The following is a 23,701-nucleotide window of genomic DNA, read 5'->3' as shown; positions in this document are numbered from 1 at the left end:
ATTCTTTAAGAACCAAAGCAGATCAATCTTGATTCATCAGGTGAGATGTCTGAGTCATAAGGATAGAAGGAATTCTCCATTACCTCTTTTCAGATTTTCAGTAGACACACAAATAAAGAAGTTTGTTTGTTTTTGGAGGGGGAACAGGTGTAGAAGTAAACCATAACAGACTTAAGGGATATTAAAATAACATCTATTCTTGTTGAATGTAATGTTCATATAAATAGATATGCATGTATGTATATGTTATGCATTTACAAGGTCCCCTCCCTCAGCTCAGCAATGGAAAGCAAATGAGGACCATAGCATACTCATAGCCTGCGTACACACAGACACTAGAGTCTATGAAAGATAACGCATGCAAAGCCGGCATAGGTATTTGTGTATTTCAAGGAGAGAACCACCACTTTCTATGAAGTCTTCATAAAATAAACTGCCTGAACAGTACTCAAGTAGCAGACACATACAAACATACTATAAGGGGGAAAAAAACAAAAAACAGACTTTCCATAAATTTGACTGTCTTTTTATAAAGAACAGATTCTAGGTTTCAAAATTTATAAATAAACCAAGGCAATTTTATGTCATGTCAGGTAGCTACTAGAGAAACACTGCACTGCCCAAAGACGAGCCCATTCAGTTAGCCCCACAGTCAAGTTCAGTACATGCTGTGCACTCATGTCTCGGTCACCATGCACAGTATAATCCAGAGATCCTGGTGACACTGTACTGTCTACCACCATGCAGACTATTTGATACAGACTAGTTTGAGTTGGTATGACAATGACTAAACCCACCAACAACACATTCCCCAGAATGTGTCCCACTGATCTGTGACACTTAACTCTATCCTTAGTTATGCTCCACATTGTGGCAAGGGCCTTCACCCACTGATCCAGCTCAGCAGCCCAGCGATCACACAGCTGGGTCCTTTCACCAAGACTCTGCTCATTAAATGTCAGCCAGATACTGCTGAACCTTCTTGGGCACTATCTTGAATCAACAATGCTTACAAAACGTGGGCAAGGACTCAATTATTCAGCATAACTTTTTTTCCTTAACTGTTTTGAGATAGCGTCTCGTCCTGTAGCGCTGGCCTGCAACTCAGATCCATCTGCCTCTGCCTCCTGAGCGCTAGCCACCCTACCCAGCTCCTAGATGCTTTTGATGTGTTTCCTGTGGCAAGTTAACAAGTTAACTTTGCAGTTTGACCTTCCTGGCAGCCTTGATTGCCTTAGCTAGTACTTCTAGATAATCCATAAGCACTCTCAATATTCAAGGCTCAGACTGAGCTAGGCATGGTGACACACACCTTAATCCCAGCACTTAGGAGGCAGAGGCAAGCTCAAGGACATTATGGTCTACATAGTGAGTTCCAAGACAACCAGGGTTACTGCAAATTTTATGCACCTGTGGGGATGTTTTGTGTCTTATAATTTTGCAGAATTCAGGCACTCATTAATGCCAGGCAAGGGCTTTACCACTGAAACATACCTCACCAACTCTATCCTTAAACTTCACAATTTTCAAAAATTCTTTTGGCAAACACAAGCATTTTTCAAGTTATGCTGTCTGCTAACCATGCTGCTATTCCTACCTAGTCCTGAAAAAGTAAGGAACTACCCTCCCCCAAGATAGAGCAGAAGAAACCCTGTACGCACAGCTGCCGCAGTCTCTTTGCTCTCCATCAGAGCCCTCTCCAGATCGCTCAGGCTCTCTAACTTGGTGCTTCTCTTCTTTCCACTCGGCAAGGGCTCCTTCAACTTTCTCTGTTTCCTTTTCAGCCCCAAAAGGCCAATGTCACACCGAGGGCAAAGAACCTAATGTAAGAGAAAACAGAGCCAATGGTGAAACAGACTTCAGATTAACCAAATTAAAGGCCTGAGCAGTACATGAATGTTTCTCACAGTCCATTTTCTTTGAAGCATGCTGCCTCTAAAAACTCTACTCATAGACAGGCATGTACAACACACACACACAGACACACACACACACACACCAATGATTAAACAAGAGAAAAAGTGACAGGAGGAAAAGCAGGCTCCAAAAACATAGCCTTTTGTTCCAGATTTAATGAAATCGGTTAAAAGGATATACTGATTCCAATGATAATGGACAGCTTACAAAAAATATAAAAATACTCTTAAGCTTTTTATGAAAACTCAGTGAGGTCACATCTCAGGTTTACTAAAAATGCGGGCAGTAGGGCTAGAGATGGCTCAGTGCTTAAGAGCATCAACTGTCTTCCAGATTCCAATTCCCAGCACCCATAAGGTTCACAGCTATCAAACTCCAATTCTAAGGGACAAACTTTAGATTCCATGGGCACTGAACACAAATGGTACCCAGACATACATGCAGGCAAGCCAGCCATACACATGAAACAAAGGTGGTGAATCATAGCCAGGACTGGAGTCTAATTTGAGCATAAATAGAAACTGTTACACAGCCAGCTGCGGAGGTGCACACACCTGCAAGCCCTGAACTGAAGAGGCAGGGCAGAAGACTGCCACAATTCAAGAATCCCTGAGAACAGAGAGACTTATCTTACACACATACACAAAACCTAATGAAAAAAATGTTCTCAACTATATCCTAAATGAAGCCAGAAAACATTCAAAGGTTGCTTAAAAACTACTCACAATTAGATCCAATGAGGTCACTTTTGCTTGCTATAAACTCATTCAAACTAGAGATCAAAGTTCCTGCACACAAGCTCATTGCAAACTTACCTCTAACAGAGAATATGTAGAATTCTCAGGCAAGAATGTTTTAGCAGCACATTCTTTCCATGCATGAACTTCAGCTACTAACATTTCCAATCTTGGTAAAGAATTGAGATGTACTGGGATAGATCGGCCTCTTGCAACAAGTTCAATGAGTGTCTCTAACACTGGCACACGTCCTCCTGCCTAATAAATTAAGAAAAGGATACTTCTACATAAAATAGGAAAAGTATACTTCAGTGTAGCTCATGGTCAATGACTCCATGACTAAAACATGTTAAATTCAGCAAGGGTGGGCAAACACTTAATGCTAGGCTCCAAAGGATAAAAAAAGTGACACAATTATCTCTTTTATCTGTTTATTTATATCCATCTATAAATTTTTTATACCTATAAGGTCTCTCACATTGGTTTCTATGAACAGTATCAAAGAAATTTATCTCAACAGAAATATTTGTACTAGAGTGAGTTTGACTTGCATTCTTTTAAAGATAATATTTTATTCCAATTCACTTGTCACTAGTGACTTCCTAAAACAAGTCAGTACAAATTACTCAGGAAATTAAAATATAAGCTAGAAAACCCAATGTTTCTTAAAACATCAGCACATATAAGAATCATGTGGAAAGCCCATTTACTTATACACAGTTTCCTGGTTCTCATCCCAGACATTCTGATTCAGTAAGTCACGAATAGGTCTATGGGTTAGAAATAAAAGAGAGGGGACCCACTAGAGGTGTCTAAGGAGTGGGAGAAGAAGTTGGGGAAATTGTCAAAGAAAGATTTATATAACTGTCCTTGGGGAGGTGGCTCAGAGGACCCAGGCTTGATTCCCAGGCCCCACATGTAAGTGTAGTCCCAGGGGACCCAACACCCTCTTCTGAATTCCTCAGGAACCAGGCATCCATATGACACACAGACACACATAAGGGCACAACAGTCATACACATGATGAACAAATCTTAAAAAGGCTTTAATACATTTATGAACTAAATGACAAGTGAACACACTCAAGAAAAATAACCACACACACAACAATCACACACCAAACATCTCAGCCAAAAACAACACAGAGATGAGGGACAACAGCTCTAAGAAGCCAGCTTGCAGGCCGAGACTGCACATGACTGAGAGCTACTGAACCTTTAGCATCAAGGGCCACAGACACCAGGTTGGGAGGACTACAGCCTCCTGCTCCTGCTTCCGCCTGCCTATTCTTCTGCTCACTGCTGTCAAACTCTGAAAGCCTTACCCAGGCCTGTCCAGGTAGGAGGAAATCACACTAACAGCACAGACAGACTCAGGATGTTGTTTTTCTTTTTCAACCTACCTGCAATGCATCCACATCCTGAACCCAGTCTCTGGCTCTTTGCACAGAATCCTTCAGGACTGTACCATTGGGCAGGTAGGCGGGGATCTCCTCCATCTCTTTGACTGCTGTAGCAAGGCTACTCAAAGAATGCCGTGGTCTGTGAAAGCAAAACAGAGACATTTCCAACTGCACAGACATTTCACAACTGCATTTTCCTTTTCTCTCTCTTATTTTTAAGATTTATTTTACTTTATGTGTATGAGTATTTTGCCTGCACGCACATGTATGTGCACCACATGCCTGCCTGGTGTCATGGATCCCTTGGAGTTACAGACAGTGGTGAACTGGCACATGGGTACTGGGATCTCTAGAGAAGCAGCCAGTGCTCCTAACTACAGAGCCATCTCTCCAGCCACAAACTGCATTTTTCTTATAGATGCCAAAAGACTAGGAAGATCATTTCTAGGAAGAAATTCACCACAACAATAAAAAAACCGTAATGGCACTAATCACTGCATATCAAGTTCACTCATTTCAAATGATCAAGTTATTGAAAGCAGGTATGGCTTTCATCATTGTACGTGCACATGCAGAAATGCCTTGCAGAGAGGGCACAGGCAGCTCTGGAGCTTGTGCCCTACAACAGAGCAGGGGCACTTTTAGCAGCTAGCTGAGCCATCTCTTAAATTCCCAGAGTCTAGAAACATAATTAGTTCTACATGTTCCTGATTTTATGAAATAAAGTTCTAATGCAAAAAGTAGCTTACTAATACTAGTTACTAACTGGTAGTTTCTTCTATGTTAAGCCAAATAAAATGTTAAGAATCAGAAAAACTAAGAAAATTTAAATTCTCTAAAACATTAACACACTCAAAACACAATGGCAAAAAATTTCACACCCTCTCAGCTCAATGACCACTATCTTAAGAATGCAAAACAGTATCTGTAACCTAGACTTTTTACTGCCTATGTTGCCTACCGAACCAATAAAGATTTGCCACAGAGAAAGAAGGGTTAGGAAATGACTTCATTTTCACCCCCAGCACAGACGCCTATCACACCTCTGTCCAAAGGTATAAAACAAATGAAGCATCCAGACCTACCAAGCAAGAGGAAAAATAGTAATTTCTACTTAAAATATTCTGTATTACATCATTGCACAGAATGAACGCGTCAACTCTCAGACATTTGATTTGTCTTTCATGACTCTAGATTCTATTTATTTTGCATTTATTTATCTACTTATTTATTTTGTAAACTTTTTCTTCTTTCAAAGATAGTATTATTAGAGACTATAGGAAAATCTCATTCAACCTTATCTTTACAATGATCATTTCCATTTAATAATTTATTTCATAAGCATTAAAATAACTAAGATTTTTCTCTCTTCTGAAACAGGATCTCACTATGTGGCCAGGCTGACCTCACACTCACAGCAATCCACCTGCCTCTGCCTCCCAAGTGCTGGGATTAAAAGTGTATATCACAAACCCTGTAATTTTCATTACTCATGTTCAAATCAAGCCCAAACAGATCAGCTTTTTGCACAAGTATTCTATAAGGACAGCAAACGTTTATAAGCACTTGCCAAATAGTGGCTTCTCTCTGTCCTACACTTAAAGGTTCATCTATTATCCAAAGCTCTAGAGACTGCCTTGTGTTTGTCTACCTTGCTCTGAGGAGACTCTTGGCTTTGTCGTCCCAGTGTTCTGACACTGTTAGCAGCTCCTGCAGGCGGGCCATAGCTTTCTCCACAGCAGAATATGGAGCCAGCCCCACCCCTAAGTCTATGAGTCGTCTCATATCATCCAAAGAAAGGGAGCTGGAGTCCAGGCAAGCCTGCTGAACCTCTTCCAGCCAGCGGGCCTGCTCTAAGCGAATGCGCATCTCAGTGAGCTGTGGAAGCTCAACATCAAATTCAAAGCTGACATCCAGCAACTCCTGTAGCTCGGCAGCGCTAGGCATTTCCTCAGACAGTAGTTTTTGGCTTTGCTGTTGGAAATCTTCCACACGATTCAAGAGATCCTAAAAGAAGACAAAGGCAAACAATCAAAGTCATACCATCAGAATACAAGTTCAGCAGGGTAGTGGTGGTGGGCAACTTTAATCCCAGGCCTCAACAGGCAGAGGCAGGCTGAGTTTGAGGCCAGCCTGGTTTATAGAGCAAGTTCCAGACAGCTACACAGAAAAACCCTGTCTCAGAAAACCAAAAAGAAAAAAAAAAGAGAAGAAAAAAAGAAAAAAAAGAGGAATAATAAAGAAAATAGAAAAAGGAAAAAGAGGTGTAACTTTCTTTACCAAACCATGTTATGTCAGTAATAATGTGAGTAAACAAAGCAACGTAAATGACACCTGAGAGCCCAAATAGGAGGTCATAACATAAAATTTATACCAATGAGAAGAACTGGCTGGTAGTCACTTTTTCTTACTTTAGTTTTGTTTTTTTTTTTCTGTGTATCAGTCTATGTGAGTTTATGTGCATGTGCATTCAGAGGGTATCTGCACCTTCAGGCATTCATGCTTGTGATGAGCAGAAGAGGGCATTAAGAGTTCCCTATTTCTCCGGGCTGGTGAGATGGCTTAGTGGGTAAGAGCACCCGACTGCTCTTCCGAAGGTCCAAAGTTCAAATCCCAGCAACCACATGGTGGCTCACAACCATCCAAGACAACAACAAGATCTGACTCCCTCTTCTGGAGTGTCTGAAGACAGCTACAGTGTACTTACATATATTAATAAAATAAATCTTAAAAAAAAAAATAAAAAAAGAGTTCCCTATTTCTCCAAAGCAGGCTCCCTCCCTGAGCCACATGGCCCTCACAATTTTTTCAGCTAGGAAGCCAACACGCCTTAGCCATAATCCTGCTCTGGGCCCCAGTGGAACTGGAACATGCACAGAAAATTCAACCTCTGGTCATACTGATTGTGTAGCAAGAGCTCAGAACCATCTCTCCAGCTCCGGACTTACTATGGAGCCCAGACTGCCTTCATACTTATGGCAGTTCTCCTGCCTTGGGATCTAAATGTTGAAATTTTAAGTGTGGTTCACCATGCTAGACTCAGTGGTCACTTTCACAATAAAAATCTCAACTTTATCTTCCTTTTAATAGAATCTCCTTATAACCACCCACTATTCCACAAACAAAAATTCAAATATTTGTGAATTATTGGCTCAGGTCAGGAGCACTTGCCACTCTTCAAGAGGACAGAGCAGCAGTTCCCAGCCCCCCATAACAGGTGGCTCACAACCATTGTTAATTCCAGATTTAATATATCTGATGCTCTCCTTTGGCTTCTGCAGAAACACACACACACACAATAACAAATTAACCACCAAAGAGCCAACTGACCAACTTAATGATGTCAATTGAGTATATAAATATACCTGAAGTCCTACAGATCTTTATATGGTTACCTTTAGCAACGGTGTCTGACTAAGGACGCACGGCAGAGCATACAGCTGAGTCACAAACTGTCTAAGTTCATTCACCGTCAGCTGATTCTGAGACTTTCCTCCACCAGATCGATACCTACAAAGACAAGGGCCGGAGAAAGCCATGAAGACACGTGCATTCATTACTCGGAGATGCCAATGGGTTCCTAGGTTCAGGTGCCTCAGAGTCCATTCTCATACAGTCAGAAATAGATACCTTGTTTGCCTTTTGCCATTAAGCAACTGCTGGGCAACAGAGGCACACTTTTCTGCATCCTGCGTGACTAGTCGAAGGTGACGCAAAAGATCATTGTCTGGGAATTTTTTCATTTCTGATTCTTCAATCAAAGCTTTAAAGCTGACAAGACCTAAAACAGAACAAGTCATCTTTCCTGTGATCAAGCTCATAATCACTATTACAGAGCAGAGAAGACTTTCTGTCCATTCTTACCCAGAAATGTAACACAAGCAATGTTTATCTGATTGGGGGGATGGGGAATAGTCTGACAAAGGGTACTTATAGAGTTGGGTCTTCAGGATATAAGTTTAGAATTTTTTTTAAGTGAAAATCTGCTGATTTGTGAAAGAAAAGTAATAGAGATCTACTGTGGTTTAACCCACTTTGTGGTCTTTACTTCACTGTATAGTTGACAAGAAACTGGTGGTGGTGCTCCCTTCCCCTCCATGAAAAGGGAGGGAGGGACCTGCTGATGTACAGAGTGCAGAGAACTGAGTCTGGAGGGAATGGTGGAGGGCAGGCTCAGCAGCTAAAAGCCCTCACTGTTCCCGAGGAGGGCCAGGCTTGGATCCCAGGACCCGCATAATGACTCAGGAGCATATAACCCCAGACCCAGGGACCCAGAGCTCTCTTCTGACCTCTCTAAGCACCCATACAAACACACACACACACACACACACACACACACACACACACACCATAAAGGAGGGAGAATGGCTGGAGGTAACCCAGCCGCTAAGAGTACTTGTTATTAAAGAGGACTCAGGTTCAGTTACAGCACCCACAGAGCAACTCACAATCATCCTCAAGCCCAGCCCTGTTCTGACCTCAGGGTTTATCAGGCACACAACAGAGTAGGCTCAGATACACACGCACACACATACATGCAGGCAAAACACACACATATAGAAGAGAGAAAAAAATAATGATAAGTGCCAGGGACACTAAATTTTGATTAGAACTAGGAAATGTTAAGCCAACATTTCACCAACATTTTAGTATTATACTGCATTTCAAAGAATCCATTTTAACAAAATACATAAAGTTGCTATTATATTCTTAAGATTTTTAAATTTATTCATTTATCTATTTATTTTGGTTTTCAAGACAGGGTTACTCTGTAGCCCTGGCTGTCCTGTAACTCACCCTGTAGGCCAGACTACCTGCCTCTGCCTCCTGAGTGCTGGGTTTAAAGGTGCGTGCTACCACATCCGGCTTGATTTATTTATTTTTATGTGTATGGTGTTTTGCCTACATATATCTCTATACACCATATGTATGTAGTGGCTGGGGAGGACAGAGGAAGCACTATACACCCTCTGACTGACTGTAGTTATAGATAGTTATGAGCCACCACGTGAATGACTGGAATTGAACCCCGGTCTTCTGAAAGAGCAAACAGTACTCTTAACCTCTGAGCCAACTTTCCAGCTCTATTTTGGTTTTCTGGGTCGCCCCCCCCCCCAATTTGTTTTTTGTTTTTTTGTTTTTTGTTAGGGTTTCTCTGTATAGCCCTAGCTGTCCTGGAACTCACTCTGTAGACCAGGCTGGCCTCAAACTCAGAAATCTGCCTGCCTCTGCCTCCCAAGTGGTAGGATTAAAGGTGTGCGCCACCACGGCCCTGCTTTCTATTTGTTTTTGTTTTTTTTTAAAGAAGTTTAGTTTGTTCCTTTCTTTCTTTTCACTACAGGGGGTGGGGCGTCAAAGTGGGGAAATGTGAGCCATGGTGTACATATGGAGGTCAGAGGTGAACTGGTTCAGATGTCACATGGGTTCCAGGAACCTAATCCAAGATCATTGGGCCCGAGAGGCATGTATACTGAGCCACCTCGCTGGCCCCAAAACCATCTTGTATAACCTATATACCCAGGCTTCACTGAGATGTTGAGGCCATCTGCCTCATCCATCTTGGCTAGAACCTTCTGCCAAGGACCTGGATGTAAGATTAAGCAGGAAATTAGGCTGTTTCAAAACGTTGGCTGCAACAAAATCCAACTAGACTTTGCAGCTTGAGTACCACTTTCTGCATTACTTACTTTTCTTCTTATTGATCTTTGCTTCCAAGGCTTCATTCACATTTAAGGCCCATTCATTGTAAGACTCTGCTCGAAGCTTTAATGCATTCATCATTGGATAGAGATCATCCAGAGTGTATCTATACCTGGACACAGAACACAAACAGCAATGAGACGGGCCAGTGGAAAAAACTGGACGTTATATCCTCAACATTCAGAGACCTATAATAACTAAAGACTCAGTGTGGGCTGGGAAGACGGCTCAATTGGTAGAGCAATTTACTTACAAGAACAAGAACCTGAGTTTCAATCCCCAAAACCTATGTGTGGTGGTGATCTAATTAGGAAGGGCCCCCATAGGCTCAAATATTTGAGTGCTTAATCATCATGGAGTGGTGTGACTTGAGAGGGAATCAGAGGTGAATCCTTGATGAAAGTGTGTCAGTGGGACTGGACTTTGGTGTTTCAATTGCTCAAGAAAGGCCCAGTGTCTCTCTCTTCCTTCTGCCTTTGGATATATAACCACATTCACACATAAATATGATCACACACGTGCATACATGTGCACTCAAGCCAGGGCATCAAAAAGACACTTATGCACATGCACACTCAAAATAAATGATTGGATGCTTTCCCAAAGGAAAAAAACTCATCCTTACTTACCGCAGGTTATACTTATACGGGGGGCAAGAACACAATTCTTTCACATGATGTAGGCAAACAAGTAGGCCAGGTTTACAAGAGCAGGAGATGGCAGACATGAAGCATGTAGTTTTGCATTTTATACACTGCCGCTCATCATCTGGCAACAGCTCAAAATCCATTCTTTCAGAATCAATTACTCCCTAAAACAAAATCTATATTAGAGGATTTGAAAGGATAATACAATCTAAAAGACCCAAGAAAATATGTACTATTTAGAACTATATAACCGGGCTGGAGAGATGGCTCAGCAGATAAGAGCACTTACTGCTCTTCCAGAGGTCCTGAGTTCAATTCTCAGCAACTATATGGTTGCTGACAACCATCTGTAATGTGATGCCCTCTTCTAGCGTATCTGAAGACAGAAACAGTATACTCACATACATGAAAAAAAAAAAGAACTAAATAATCTAAAAATAATAATAGCACATTATTCTACTTGTCCAAGGAGAATCCTTCTTTGGATGAGGCAGGTCCTCAAGTCTAACCACTTATTTCTATTTGAGCATTAATAAAATTGTTGATAAATGAATACTGCTGAAGTTAGCAACCTTACACCAAACTTACCTTACAGAAAGATTGGGGCACAGAGAGGAAGAGCTAAAGACACATGCTTTCTATCACAAAGGAAAAGTAAAAACACTGGCACACTTGCCTACAATGCACAGAGAGAGCCCTGGATTTGATCCCTAGCATCTTCAAGACACATACATAGAGGCACTTGAAAGATGACTCTAGGATTAAGAAGAATGAACACAGCTCTTGCAGATGACCTTAGCTCACAGCCACCTGTACCTGTCGCTGCCACCAGAGATCTAAGGCCTTCTACCAACACACATACTTTACAAACAAAGTAAAAATGGGAAAGGGAGGGAGGGAGGAAGGGGACAAAGGAAGAGAGGGAGAGAGGGAGGGAAGGAAGGTTGGTTGGTTTTACATTAATATTTTAATAATTTCTGACAATTACACGTTAAATCAACAATGACAAGACAAAGTAAAAAATGCTAATGAACAGATTTTTCATTTTAATCATGATCACTGAAAAGGACTTCTGTGGTCTGGAAAGAGTTGAGGTTAAAGAAGACCAAATACCAACTCTGAATTTGCTGAGAATGGAAAACATATAGTTTATACACAATTTTAACTTGTAAATTCCACATTCCACAGGTCAAGAATAGTTTTTCAAGTTGCAGAAATTAGCTACCATTATTATTGAGAATTTTGCACCAATGTATTTTATCTTTTTTTTTTTTTTCTTTTTTGGTTTTTCGAGACAGGGTTTCTCTGTGTAGCCCTGGCTGTCCTGGAACTCACTCTGTAGACCAGGCTGGCCTCGAACTCAGAAATCCGCCTCTCTTTGACTCCCAAGTGCTGGGATTAAAGGCGTGCACCACCACACCTGGCTACCAGTGTATTTTAATTACATCTACCCCTACTACAACCTCCTCCCAACATACCTTTCCAAGGTTTATGTCCATTGTTTGTTTTGTTTTTAGTCACTCCCACATGCCCAAGAGTGTGGGGCCATGAGTGGAGGACAGGACAGGGCAACCTCTCGCTGGCACAGCACCTAAGAAAAGCTACTTGACCTCCTCCAGCAGCTATCAGCTGCTAAAAGAAGTTCAGCTAGAGCAGGAACCTACACCGCCAGGCAGGTATTCTACAGATAATCACTAGCTACCATTATTGATGTAGACCTTGGCAGGTCACTTAAAATCTACTAGGCACTGCTTTCTCCAACAATAAAATATCAGGGGACAATAGATATCCTGCTGGTGGTCCATAATGAGCTCCCAATAGACAACATTCCAGTCCTCTATACACAGTGGCATATAAAAAGAAATGATTATTTACATATGTGGTTGACCCAAAAGAATCAAAAACAAAACCAAAAACCTACTAAATCAAAATCATAACAGGAAAATGCAAACGAACTAAAAGACATAAAAATAATTTTTAAAATAAAGGACAAAGCTAGGCGTTAGGATTATAGCTCAGTTGGTAGAATGCTTGCCTTATGTGCTGTTCCAAGCCCTGCATTCCATTTCAGAACTGAATAAAACTGAGAATTCTAGCATACCTGTAATTCTAAAACTGGGCAGGAAGGTCAGAATTCAAGGACATTCTTGTCTACGTAAAGATTTGTCAAAGCCTTTTAGAGGGCTGGAGCGAAAGCAATGATAAGTGTGCACATCAAGGACACAAGATCAGCGCCCAGCACTCCTGTTACTGAGCTTACCACTGTTGTAACTTATACTTGACATCCCATTCTTAACTGGGACACACACACACACACACACACAACACACACACAACACACGAACGGACAGAGGAGACAGGAGAGAAAGGAGGGTGGGAGGTTGGGAGGGAGGGAGAGGGAGAGAGAATATTATAAAAGTAATCACTAGCAATTTAGTACTAGCAACAAGTTAAATTTGCAGGTCTTAAACCAAGGTACTAAGGCAATTCAGAGAGAAGTTTTTAAGACATAATGAAGGGGCAACTAGACATCCATATGCAAAAATAAACAAAAACAACACTTTAGACTTGTGTCTAATACAAATAAAAGTTACTTAAAATGATCCCGAGGCCATTCATATTATAAAAGTGTGAGATACTGGAGAAAATCCTTGTGACTCTGCTTCTTTATTATGCACAATGTCTTAAGTAGGACACATAATAAACAAAACTTAAAAGAGGCAAGCTTGTAATCTAGTACTTAGAAAGTAGAAGCAGGAGGATACATGAAACACTATTAGAGGAGAGGAAGGGAGGGATGGAAAGAGGGAGGGGACAGACGGAAAGCAGCACTAGTGAAATAATATAATTTTATAATTAAAACAGACAAACCATGTGAAGAGATATTTTACAGAAACTGATACAAGGGATAAAATAAGGTCAATATAAATAAAATAAAGTATTACTACACGTCAATTAGAATTGCTTTTTGTCAAGAGTCATAATGGGACAAGCTAATAACTAGCAGGTGAATATCCTGAAATGGCCTGCTTTGGATATTATATGATCTGTGATAGGCGCACCCTTATTAAGCAAGGCTGTAAGGGATTCATTTTAGGAAAGATTCCTGCAATTAATATGCTTTTCCTGTTATTATTAAACATATATAACAATCACTAAGTAGTAGCACACCCCTTTGGAGCAGATCTCTGCAGATCCACAAAAATTTACTGTTTTGTACTAATGCTATATAGACAAATAGATGACTTAAGTCTTAATGATGATCCTTAAGAATTCCTAACATTATGTCTGTGATTAAAGCTCTTCTATAGAGGGACGGCTATTAGTTCCTCTTCTGAGAGTCAAAACTGCAATGAGAACTCTGCCAGTCTCCCAAGTGTCACCAGTTAATTGCTCTTAGTAACCAGACTTTCTCCTACTCAGAGCACATTCCAAGAGGTTGTAAAACAATTAACCAAAGGTCATAAAAAGGGAAATAGCTATTTATTATAGATGCTACGACAAAAGATAAAATATTGACTGGGTTTATTTATACAAAACTTCACTAATAAATTAGTTATGGTTTTAAACCTTCAGTGAACCTGTAGATCTGAGACAGGTGATAAATGTTTAGCCAGATAATTACTCCTAATGGATATGAATGTAAACATTCTCTGCTGTAAACTTCTATTTCAATTTATGATTTGATCTTTTTGTGTGAACTTGTGATGAACTTTGTACCATGTGATCATGTATTCTGAAAGATGTATAAGTGCTGAGGACAAGGAGAGAGAGAATTTTTTGCCTTTCCACACTTAGTCCCCGCTTAGGATCTTTTTGGCTTTCCCCTTAGTTTTCATAGGAAACTTTTTACAACTTAGTATAAACTCTATAACCACCTCTCTAAGTGTCCCAATTTCTTCCAGCAACTTCCTACTAGCAGGCCCAGCAGTTAGAGCCCAGCAGTTCTTGCTGAGCTAGAACAAAGGCCACACTGCTTAATCCTTTGTTAGGCTGTAAGTGTTAATCACCTTAGCCAGCAGTCTTTTTACCCTGAGAAAGAGCAAGAAAGTTTTTAGCTTTTCAGTACAGTTAAAGAGCTTGAAAGCCCGGGGCCCTCAGACTTTAAAGCCATCACCAGAGTCCTACTCTGTGACTATACCACTACCCTCTCCAGGCCGGAGGAGGGCTCCCGGCAGCTCTGTAGCCATTAAATACAACGTGGAAAAGCTTCTTAAAACAGTAGTAGAAAACACAACTTGACTTAGAAAATCACAGTTAATGACATGGAATTGGACTTCCAGAAATCTTACCAATTTCCGAACAGTTTCCCTTAAAGCTTTCTCGTCCTCGATCATGATGGCCATGTCCTTCTGAACAGTTGACGCTACCACAACGTCTAATACATCAGCCTTAGAAGCCATTTTGCATATCATTTCATCGTGGGAAAAGACACAATAACGGTGCAGCAAGCGATAATGCTCCACACACTGGCGGCCCAATGGCAGCTGTACACAGGGCACAAGAAAATGACATAGTCTTTTTTAATTTCTAAAGACTTCTGACTTACAATATCATATTACCAAATAATACAATATAGGTCAAAACACCTATCACTTATCAACCCTAAATTAGACTCAGATTCCCAGAGCCCTGGGTCTATTGTTGTGCTCTAAAGGTCTATCACATTAGGTAACTTATTTGAAAACTGGTTTAGGAAAAAGATATATTGATAATGAGTTACCGAGTAATGTGGAGTTTAACTGGTAATGTTAGTACTATTCCTCAAACAACAGTGCTAACCTGAAACCCTACCAAGTTTTAAGGCTGGAATATTTGTTACTAGTTTGCAAGCTTTAATAAGCTTCAGCCTTGGGCTGGAAAGATGGCTTAACGGTTAAGGACACTTGACTATTCTTTGCTGAAGGTCCTGAGTTCAAATCCCAGCAACCAATCTGTAAAGGGATTGACACCTTCTTCTGGTGTGTCTGAAGACAGCTACAGAGTACTTACATATAATAAATAAATATTTTTTTAAAAAAATCTTTAGCCATTTTAAAAGACACTTCAGGAAGACTCTTGCTACAAATTAGGTTTCCCAAAACCTGCTGAAGCAGGGTGGTTTACAATAAAGAACTCAGGACTAGCCATGGCAACACTGGGGGAAAAAAAAAAAAAGGCAAAGCACTGCTCTATCCCCTAAAATTTCATTAACAATTTGTACAATTTAAAAGAAGTATCTTGAGAGAGGTGGCTCAGCACTTAAGAGCAAGTGCTGATTTTTAGAGAGATTCAAAGCATACTTCTCAGTACCTATGTCAGGCTACTCACAGCTATCTATAATTCTCTGGCCAAAGGCATGTGCATGCACATAGGCATGCACACAGTGCATGTCTGAGTTGTCACACACTGTGTTATCCAGTGTCTTATCTCACTGTAAAATGGAAAAGATTTTGCATGGAATCCAGATGAGTAGCAAGGATATGTGACAGTTTTTAAAGCATTTTATGCTATTTCCACAAAAAAATGGTAAGATTTGAGAAAGCTCAAATACATAACACATACCCAATCAACAGTGCAGAAGTTAACAGCCTCGGCAAAATTAAAACCTTGGTTGAAGCCACTGTGGTAGGCTCTTGGAAACGTAATTACAAACTCCCCAGCACACTGATTCGTTCGATAAACCTACAGAGACAGGAATGAGCAATTAAGGTTTTACAGTAACATTCTCAAAGGCAATTTAGACATAAACTATCAGATGATTTCTCTAGACAAATAGGACAGGACTACACACACACACACACACACACACACACACACACCTTATATCAAAACTGAGGGGGAAAAAATTACTGTTAGAATCATCTGGTTTCTGCCACAAGATGGAGTGGTATACCACACTAACAGAACTAAATAGCCTCTGAACTGAAGTCAGTGCTCTTACCACAAAAATAAGAAACCATCTAAGAGGCAAGAAACATCTTTTTTTACAGATACAATCAGGAATCTCCCAAGGTTCAGCCGTAAGTGAAGCAGAGACAAGAGGATCTCTTGAGTTGGAGGACAATCTAGACTTCATAGCAAGTTCCAGACCAGGAATGAAAAATCAATCCATTGATTTCCCAAAGCCCTAAATCTAGCCCCTACATTTTATTCCAATATTGACAAACTTGAAAAATCAAAGAGAAATGTTAACAATGAAGACATAGTGAATGTTTTGTTCTTTTGTCATTACTTTATGGTCCACAAATACACTCTTAATGGCCCTCCATAAAGTCCTCAGAGATTCTGTCTGAAATATCAAGATGGATGATCCCCGAGGAACAACAGCCAAATGCAGACACACACACACAACACCGTAGGTGAGTGAGGAAGGGGGGTTGAGGGGGTGGAGGACTCAGTAAGCAATGTAAAACAGCTCTGGCAACGAAGCAGCACCAGGACAAAATGTAAACCTAGTATCTCAATTCTAAGGCTCTCGGTTCAATTCCCAGCACCACCGTCAGAATGAGTCATGGGGAGCATTCCATTTTGGTTAATCACGAGATCCCACAATTCACTGTCACTTCTTTTTTTTTTTTGATGGATTTATTATTACACTATAGCTGTCTTCAGACATCCCAGAAGAGGGCATCAGATCTCATTATGGATGTTTGTGAGCCATCATGTGGTTGCTGGAATTTGAACTCAAGACCTTCAGAAGAGCAGTCAGCGCTCTTAACCACTGAGCCATCTCTCCAACCCTCACTGTCACTTCTTTATGCTGTATTGGAAATGAAATCCAGGGCCTGTTCTTATTAGATAAGCACTCACAAACATCCCTACTAAACTTCCTCTTTTAGAGCGGAAAAAGGCATAGAAGACTGACACCAAGAACTGGAAAAATGGCTCAGTCAAGAGCACTTTATAAATTTATATTTTTATATTCATAAGCTTTATAAATTTGTAATATTAAAGATTTTAAAACCTGAGCTTAGCTCTAACTGTAACTAGCTAGCCATTCTCATAGTAAATTCTCATTTCCATTTGACAGGTCACTTTTTATCTTTTGTTTACTAAACTTATAAACAAAACTTACAGGGGCTGGAGAGAACCATCATTGATGAAATCTGATGCCCTGTTCTGGTGTGTGAAGATGAAGACAGTGACAGTGTACTTACATAAAACAAGTAAATAAATCTTAAACCAAAAAAAAAAAAAAAAAACCCTTACAGAACAGAAACCATTAGTGGCCATGGCTATACAGTCTCCCACTCACTGACCGGTAGACTAAAGTGAGTGTTACTCATCTGCCGAGCAAGTCATTAGTAATGTAGGAGTTTAGAGTTTCTACGCATCTGGCCCACTGGGAGACTGCTATAAAGCACCCAGCAGCTGCTTCTGTTATCAAGTTATATTATGGGGGGGAAAACACCAAATAACTTTAAGAAGAAAAGCAGGGGTGCTAGGGAAGCTGTGCACGGTGGGTGGGGCGGCAAGAAGGTCAGCACGACATACAGGCACTTCATGAGTCATCAGAGTGTTGGGGTTCATGATGGTCACCAGCTGGTGGAGCAGGTCCGGCTGGGACACAAAGAGCTCAGGAGCGAGCTTCTTCATCACGTTTTCTAGCTGCTCAGCAGCGTAGCCTGGAACTCCATACCAGGTTTTTGGCTCACCCCTAGAAAAAGATCAGAATCCATTAATTTGTAGCATAACACACAGCAACAGTTAACTAGATCATATTCTTCTGACCTACAAACAAACGTTCAAATCAAACAAGTATCAGGACAAGCAGGAGTGGAACACTCAGTGCATTTCCCACCACTGCGAAGATGGGATTGAGGTCCTCCCAGATCCTACTCTACAAACATGGGAGAATTTAGAGTTTCTAAAAAGATAAGGAATCACATTTGACTCAGCACAGTTACTACAGCTCCCTCCCTACAGCAACCAAGAAGGCCTGCAACTTCCATCTTCTTTTTCCTTGCCCATTCTGGTGAAAAAAAAAGCTTACATCAAATACGAATAAGGCAATTATTTCTAAACAACCCTTATTCTTCAAAACACTTTAAATTGTTAACCAATTAATCAGTGCCATCTCTGTGAGGTATATAAAACATCATCTTCCTGTTACAGCTGGGTAATGCCAGGGGAAGCACAATCATGTTGACCATCCAAGTGCCAGCTCTCGTTCTTGTGGTACATTTTCTGTAGGATTCAAGTGAGTTAGGAATTTTAAAATACTTTTGCATGTGAAAGTAGAAGAAATAAGGTGAGGGTATTACAGCTGTAGGGAAAAAAAGGCTTTAGGTGAAAAGTTTAGATAATAAAGTAATAAATGTCTGCACAGATTTGAGAGGTATTCTAAGTGTTATGATGTCAAAAAATCAGCACAACAAAAGGAAACTGATAGTCCCAAGTCCATGCTCCTCCCCAAAGGGATATAGAGGTTACCATGACATCAAATGAGAATTCTGGTAGACAGCGGTGTGTGTGTGTGTGTGTGTGTGTGTGTGTGTGTGTGTGTGTGTGTGTGTAACTTGTTCATAAATACTATTCCTAGAAACATCCTATACTTGCAAAATAGTGTATGATTTCAGAGGACTATGTAGAAGTCAAGTGACCTAATCAGATAGGAAACCTAAGGTAACAGAAGCTAAAACAAATGGAACTTGAAATTCTCAGTCATGAACACATTTCTGAAAGAAAAAGTTTTCTTTCCTGCCCAGCTTAGATAGTCCTCACAGACTCCATAAAGAATTCTCACCAGTGTAGGTAGTTGATTGAATAGCTCCAGTGGTCTTCAATGTGCCAACAGAATGAAGAAAAGCACATGCCCACATACAACCAGGGGAGTTTCATGCCACATATATCAGCAGTAATATGAGCAAGGACAGACTGCTCCATCACTGGCATGTTGTTCAAATTCCAGCCACTATCCAGGTATTCCTAAAATGAGTCAGAAAAAAAAAAAAAAAAAAAAAAAAGATAAAGTTTTAGCTATATCATACTAACAGTTCAGAAACATGGTTTTGTACCTTTTTTTTTTTACTGTATTTACTTGGGGGTGGTTCATGTGGACAAGTATAAGGAGGTCAGAAGGGGGCACTAGAGACAGAAGCTGTGAGCAGTCTGGTCTAGGAAACAGCTGGGGTCCTAAGGAAGAGAATCAAGTGCTCTTAAAACTGCTGTGCCATTTCTCCAGGCCCTAGAATTCCATGTAAGTTGTCTACAGAACTCCTTCAAAATAAAATGAAGGGCTTAGCCTTCCTCTTCTAGAGCTGGGTATGAGCGAGCGTGTGGCTGTTCCGTGTGTGAGGACTGATCAAGCTGCACACGTGTATACACTTCTCTATATGGATGTAAGGCTTAAAATGAACACCACAGACATATACAAAGTAAATATGACTGTCCAAAACCAGACAGAATCGTGTGGGTTCAGGAAGCCAGCTGCATGAAAAGCAGGACACTTACAATTATGAAAATTAAATAAGGCCTTGACTGATCTTTTTTAAAAGAGGTCAAACTTGAAACCTGAAAGGGCAGCAGTGGCTTTGCCTCACCACCTCAGTAAAGAGCATGACCAGGACTAAGGGTTTTTATTTTTTTTAATGATTTATCTATTTTATTTTTATTATATATAAGTACACTGTAGCTGTCTTCAGACACACCAGAAGAGGGCGTCAGATCTTGTTACAGATGGTTGTGAGCCACCATGTGGTTGCTGGGATTTGAACTCAGGAACTTCGGAAGAGCAGTCGGTGCTCTTAACCGCTGAGCCATCTCACCAGCCCGGACTAAGGGTTTTTGAGAACTTAATTTTTCTTGAAGTTAATAAATTCAATTAAGAATATCTAATAAAAGAAAAATAAAGATGTTCTACTCTCCTAGTCAGATAAAAGTAGTAATATCCATCAGAATCAGCCATGCCAGTGAAGACATACAGATTATACTTGTAAACACAAGTGATGTCATTTGTTTAAAATAACGCACACCTGTAAATTAAATGAAATAAATAGCCATCTTTGACATACCCCCCACTTTAGGTGAATGAGTGGTATGAATTAGAAGAAACTTAACCATTGTTGTTCTACTTATATAAATGCAATATATTTTCTAAGGGAAATACATATATACATATATATAGGCATTGAGGCAAATTTTTCAACAAATCAAATATTCTCCCAAACCTGAAATAAAAAATAAAATAAATAATAAAAAATAAAAATAATAATGATCAAAAATAAATAAGCGGTGGTGACGCACACCTTTAATCCCAGCACTCGGGAGCCAGAGGCAGGCGGATTTCTGGGTTCGAGGCCAGCCTGGTCTATAGAGTGAGTTCCAGGACAGCCAGGGCTACATAGAGAAACCCTGTCTTGAAACAAACAAACAAACAAACAAATAAATTTAGTAGTTAAGGCTGTGCTGAAAGTAATTTTAATTAAATACTTCAGGGGGTGGGGAGCTGGCTCAGCAATCAAGAGCACTGACTGCTCTACCAGAAGTCCTGAGTTCAATTCCCAGCAACTGCATGGTGGTTCACAGCCATCTGTAATGGGGTCCAATGCCCCCTCAAGTGTGTTTGAAGACAGCAACCGTGTACTCAAAAATTAAAAAAAAAACAACAACAACAACAACAACAACAAACTTCAAGCTAGCCAAACAGAATTTCACTAACAATCCTCAAGGCTGCTGTTCTTAGTGAGGATGTCACGAGTCCAAGGCTGTGCTTTCGACACAGAGCTCCACCTCACACAAGTCCTGAAAGCTGGAGCCTACCTCTTCCTCAGGAGAAATCTTGATTTTCCCATCTCGAACAGGAAAGCCACTGCCAAACTCTTTTGAAGCAATATCAGCTCCATACTCCACCGTGACGTCTTCTTCAATAGTGCTTACGAGCCGCCAAAACTCCTTCTCCACCAGCTCTGTGGGAACCATCTGCAAGTACAAGGAAATTAAAAGAGGAATTTTTTCATTCACAAACTGTTTAACTAGTTAAGAGATGGAAATCACAGAATAAACTTCTAAGCAAAAAAATCTGTTCATAATTTCCCACAGGTGAATAACTCTATCCAGGCAACAACTCCATTTTCTATAATAAATTTTAAAGTTAAGAACTGTAATTAGCTGAGCAGTGGTGATGCTCGCCTTTGATCCTAGCACTTGGGAGGCAGAGGCAGGGGTATCTTTGAGTTCAAAGCCAGCCTGGTCTTCAGAGAGAGTTCCAGAGCAACCAAGACTACACAGAGAAACCCTGTCTTGCAAAAAGTTAAAAATTCATGTTCACTGATCATGAACCTAGCCACAATTACAAAGAGAGGCCAAAGAAAGTAAAATAACAGTTTGAGGGGGTTTTTAAATGATTGCTCCTGCAGAGGTCCTGGGTTCGATTCCCAGGACCCACGTGGGCCTGTAATCCAGATCCAGGGGATCCACTGCTCTCCTCTGACCCTTTATGGGCACCAAGCACACACATGTTGCACATTCATATATGCAGGCTAAAGACTCCTGCATCAAAAACAAAAATGAATAAACTTTTTAAAAAATGTAATAACATAAAACAAATTGCAGAGTATGAACAAAAAGACCTTTGCCTCAGCGTGTCCAACAATATAAAGCTATCAGGCATCAGGAAATGCTCTGAGTACGGACCCTTCATGTTTTCCGACATCCGAGAAGAAATATCATAAGACAGTTAAACATGACTGATTGTGCAAATATGAGAAAATACTAAAATGCATGAAGAGTCAAAATAAAATTTCAAGTGGAATAGGCATTAAAAAGCAAATATTTAGGTAAGTAAAAGCTGATGTCCATGACATAAAAGACTATGTATTTCTGGAATTCCACAGGGATCAAAACTCCTATCTAATGTCCGTAATCTCATGCATGAGCTGTCTGCTATGGCACACATGAGAAAAATCACATCTCAAATCTCCAGAATCACGCTGGAAACCATTTAATTTTGACTTATTTGATAGAATATTGATATGCTTATGTTTCTAAATAAACAAGGAGTAACCATGGAGTCTTATAGTAAAATTTACAGTCTAAGATTAGACAACAGAGTGCACCAGACACAGCAAGGGTGCAAGACACAGCACACGCTGCATTACTTGATACACAGCGAGCTTTCCACCAGTGTTGTGATACTGTCTTTCTTTAAGTTGCAACTGCTGGACTACAGGAACTGTAGGACTTCATATTGGTGTTTGCTGTTATTAAAATGAAGCTTTTCTTTATCCAGTAATGGAGTTGCAGAGAAACTGTCTATACACTATCCATATTAACTCTTTCCTCACCAGCTACCTCGTTTAAAACAAAAAACAAGCAAACAAACAAAAGGTGTAATTAGTCCATGTGTGCTAGTGGCCCTGTAGGCTGGCTTGGTTCACAGAGTGAATTCCAGGCTGACTGCGGCTACATAAATGATGTCTGATCGCAAAAAAGTAACATAAAATAAAACGTAAGTTACAGATGGGCAAATGTCTCTAGTCCAATCCCAAGAACCCACACAGCAGAAAAGAACCAACTTCTACACGGTGTCTTTGATTTCTACATGTTCAGTGTTGCCTGAGCACCCGCTACACACATATAACAAAAAAATGTTTAAGGTCTAAATCAATCTACGTACATGGACTGGCATGTTGAAGTAATCAGATTTGAATGCATCTGCCATTTCTCCAAATGTACGAAGTGTATAGTCCCTTGCTGCTTGTTCAAAACCAAAAGCTTCTTGTGGCTTATTACATTCCTGCATGGGAAGAAGAAAAGCTGTTTTCCAGGTGACACTTTCAAATGACTAATCTATCTAGCCAACAGTCACAAAAGCAATTTTTAAAAAGATTTTTAAGATCTTTTTCATTAAATTCAGTCTACATAAGAAAAATCAAATATGTCTGAAGAATGAGATTATTCCAGTGGTACAAATAAAATACATTTTATCAAATACAATTTTTTAACCTTCATTTATTTTCATGATCAAATGTCTTCATTACTGAAAACAAGGGGATTGATAATGTTCAAGAGTTTAAACTATAAAAATCAACTTAAACTTACCAAAATAAAAATTAGTAAGTAGATGAAATATTATAGCTCTCAGAATGAAACATTTAATGATAGCCAAATAATGCTACCGAAAGGAATAACCAAAACACTAAGAGGTTACAGATGCACTATAAAACTCGCCAACACAATGGAGTCAAATAGGTTTGCATATTCAGACCATTTAACGAGGAGGTCATCTCTACACAGGTATTAAATACTTAAACATTTAAATATTAATATTTATCTAACACCATGGAAGCTATCTGACTTCCATAATAACCTGTCCT

General features: G+C 40.1%; 1 protein-coding gene across 4 annotated transcripts in view; it reads right to left on the bottom strand.

Moving 5' to 3' along the window:
• The window catches only part of Kdm5b (lysine (K)-specific demethylase 5B), a 72,701-nt gene that overhangs the window by 9,124 nt on the left and 39,876 nt on the right, over positions 1-23,701 (bottom strand). For all 4 annotated transcript variants that reach the window (NM_152895.2, XM_011248090.3, XM_017312617.2 and 1 more), the window contains 14 exons: positions 23,002-23,121; positions 21,147-21,305; positions 19,132-19,313; positions 17,880-18,042; positions 15,948-16,067; positions 14,696-14,890; positions 10,386-10,567; positions 9,744-9,868; positions 7,687-7,837; positions 7,452-7,566; positions 5,708-6,063; positions 4,057-4,195; positions 2,733-2,912; positions 1,662-1,820 (listed from right to left, as the gene is read on the bottom strand). In NM_152895.2, the coding sequence (NP_690855.2) occupies positions 1,662-1,820; positions 2,733-2,912; positions 4,057-4,195; positions 5,708-6,063; positions 7,452-7,566; positions 7,687-7,837; positions 9,744-9,868; positions 10,386-10,567; positions 14,696-14,890; positions 15,948-16,067; positions 17,880-18,042; positions 19,132-19,313; positions 21,147-21,305; positions 23,002-23,121 (2,346 nt within the window). The remainder of the gene's footprint in view (positions 1-1,661; positions 1,821-2,732; positions 2,913-4,056; positions 4,196-5,707; positions 6,064-7,451; positions 7,567-7,686; positions 7,838-9,743; positions 9,869-10,385; positions 10,568-14,695; positions 14,891-15,947; positions 16,068-17,879; positions 18,043-19,131; positions 19,314-21,146; positions 21,306-23,001; positions 23,122-23,701) is intronic.

Source organism: Mus musculus, chromosome 1 (genome assembly GCF_000001635.26).
Source record: "Mus musculus strain C57BL/6J chromosome 1, GRCm38.p6 C57BL/6J".
Taxonomy (NCBI): Eukaryota; Metazoa; Chordata; class Mammalia; order Rodentia; family Muridae; genus Mus; species Mus musculus.
This window is presented reverse-complemented; position numbering and strand designations above follow the sequence as displayed.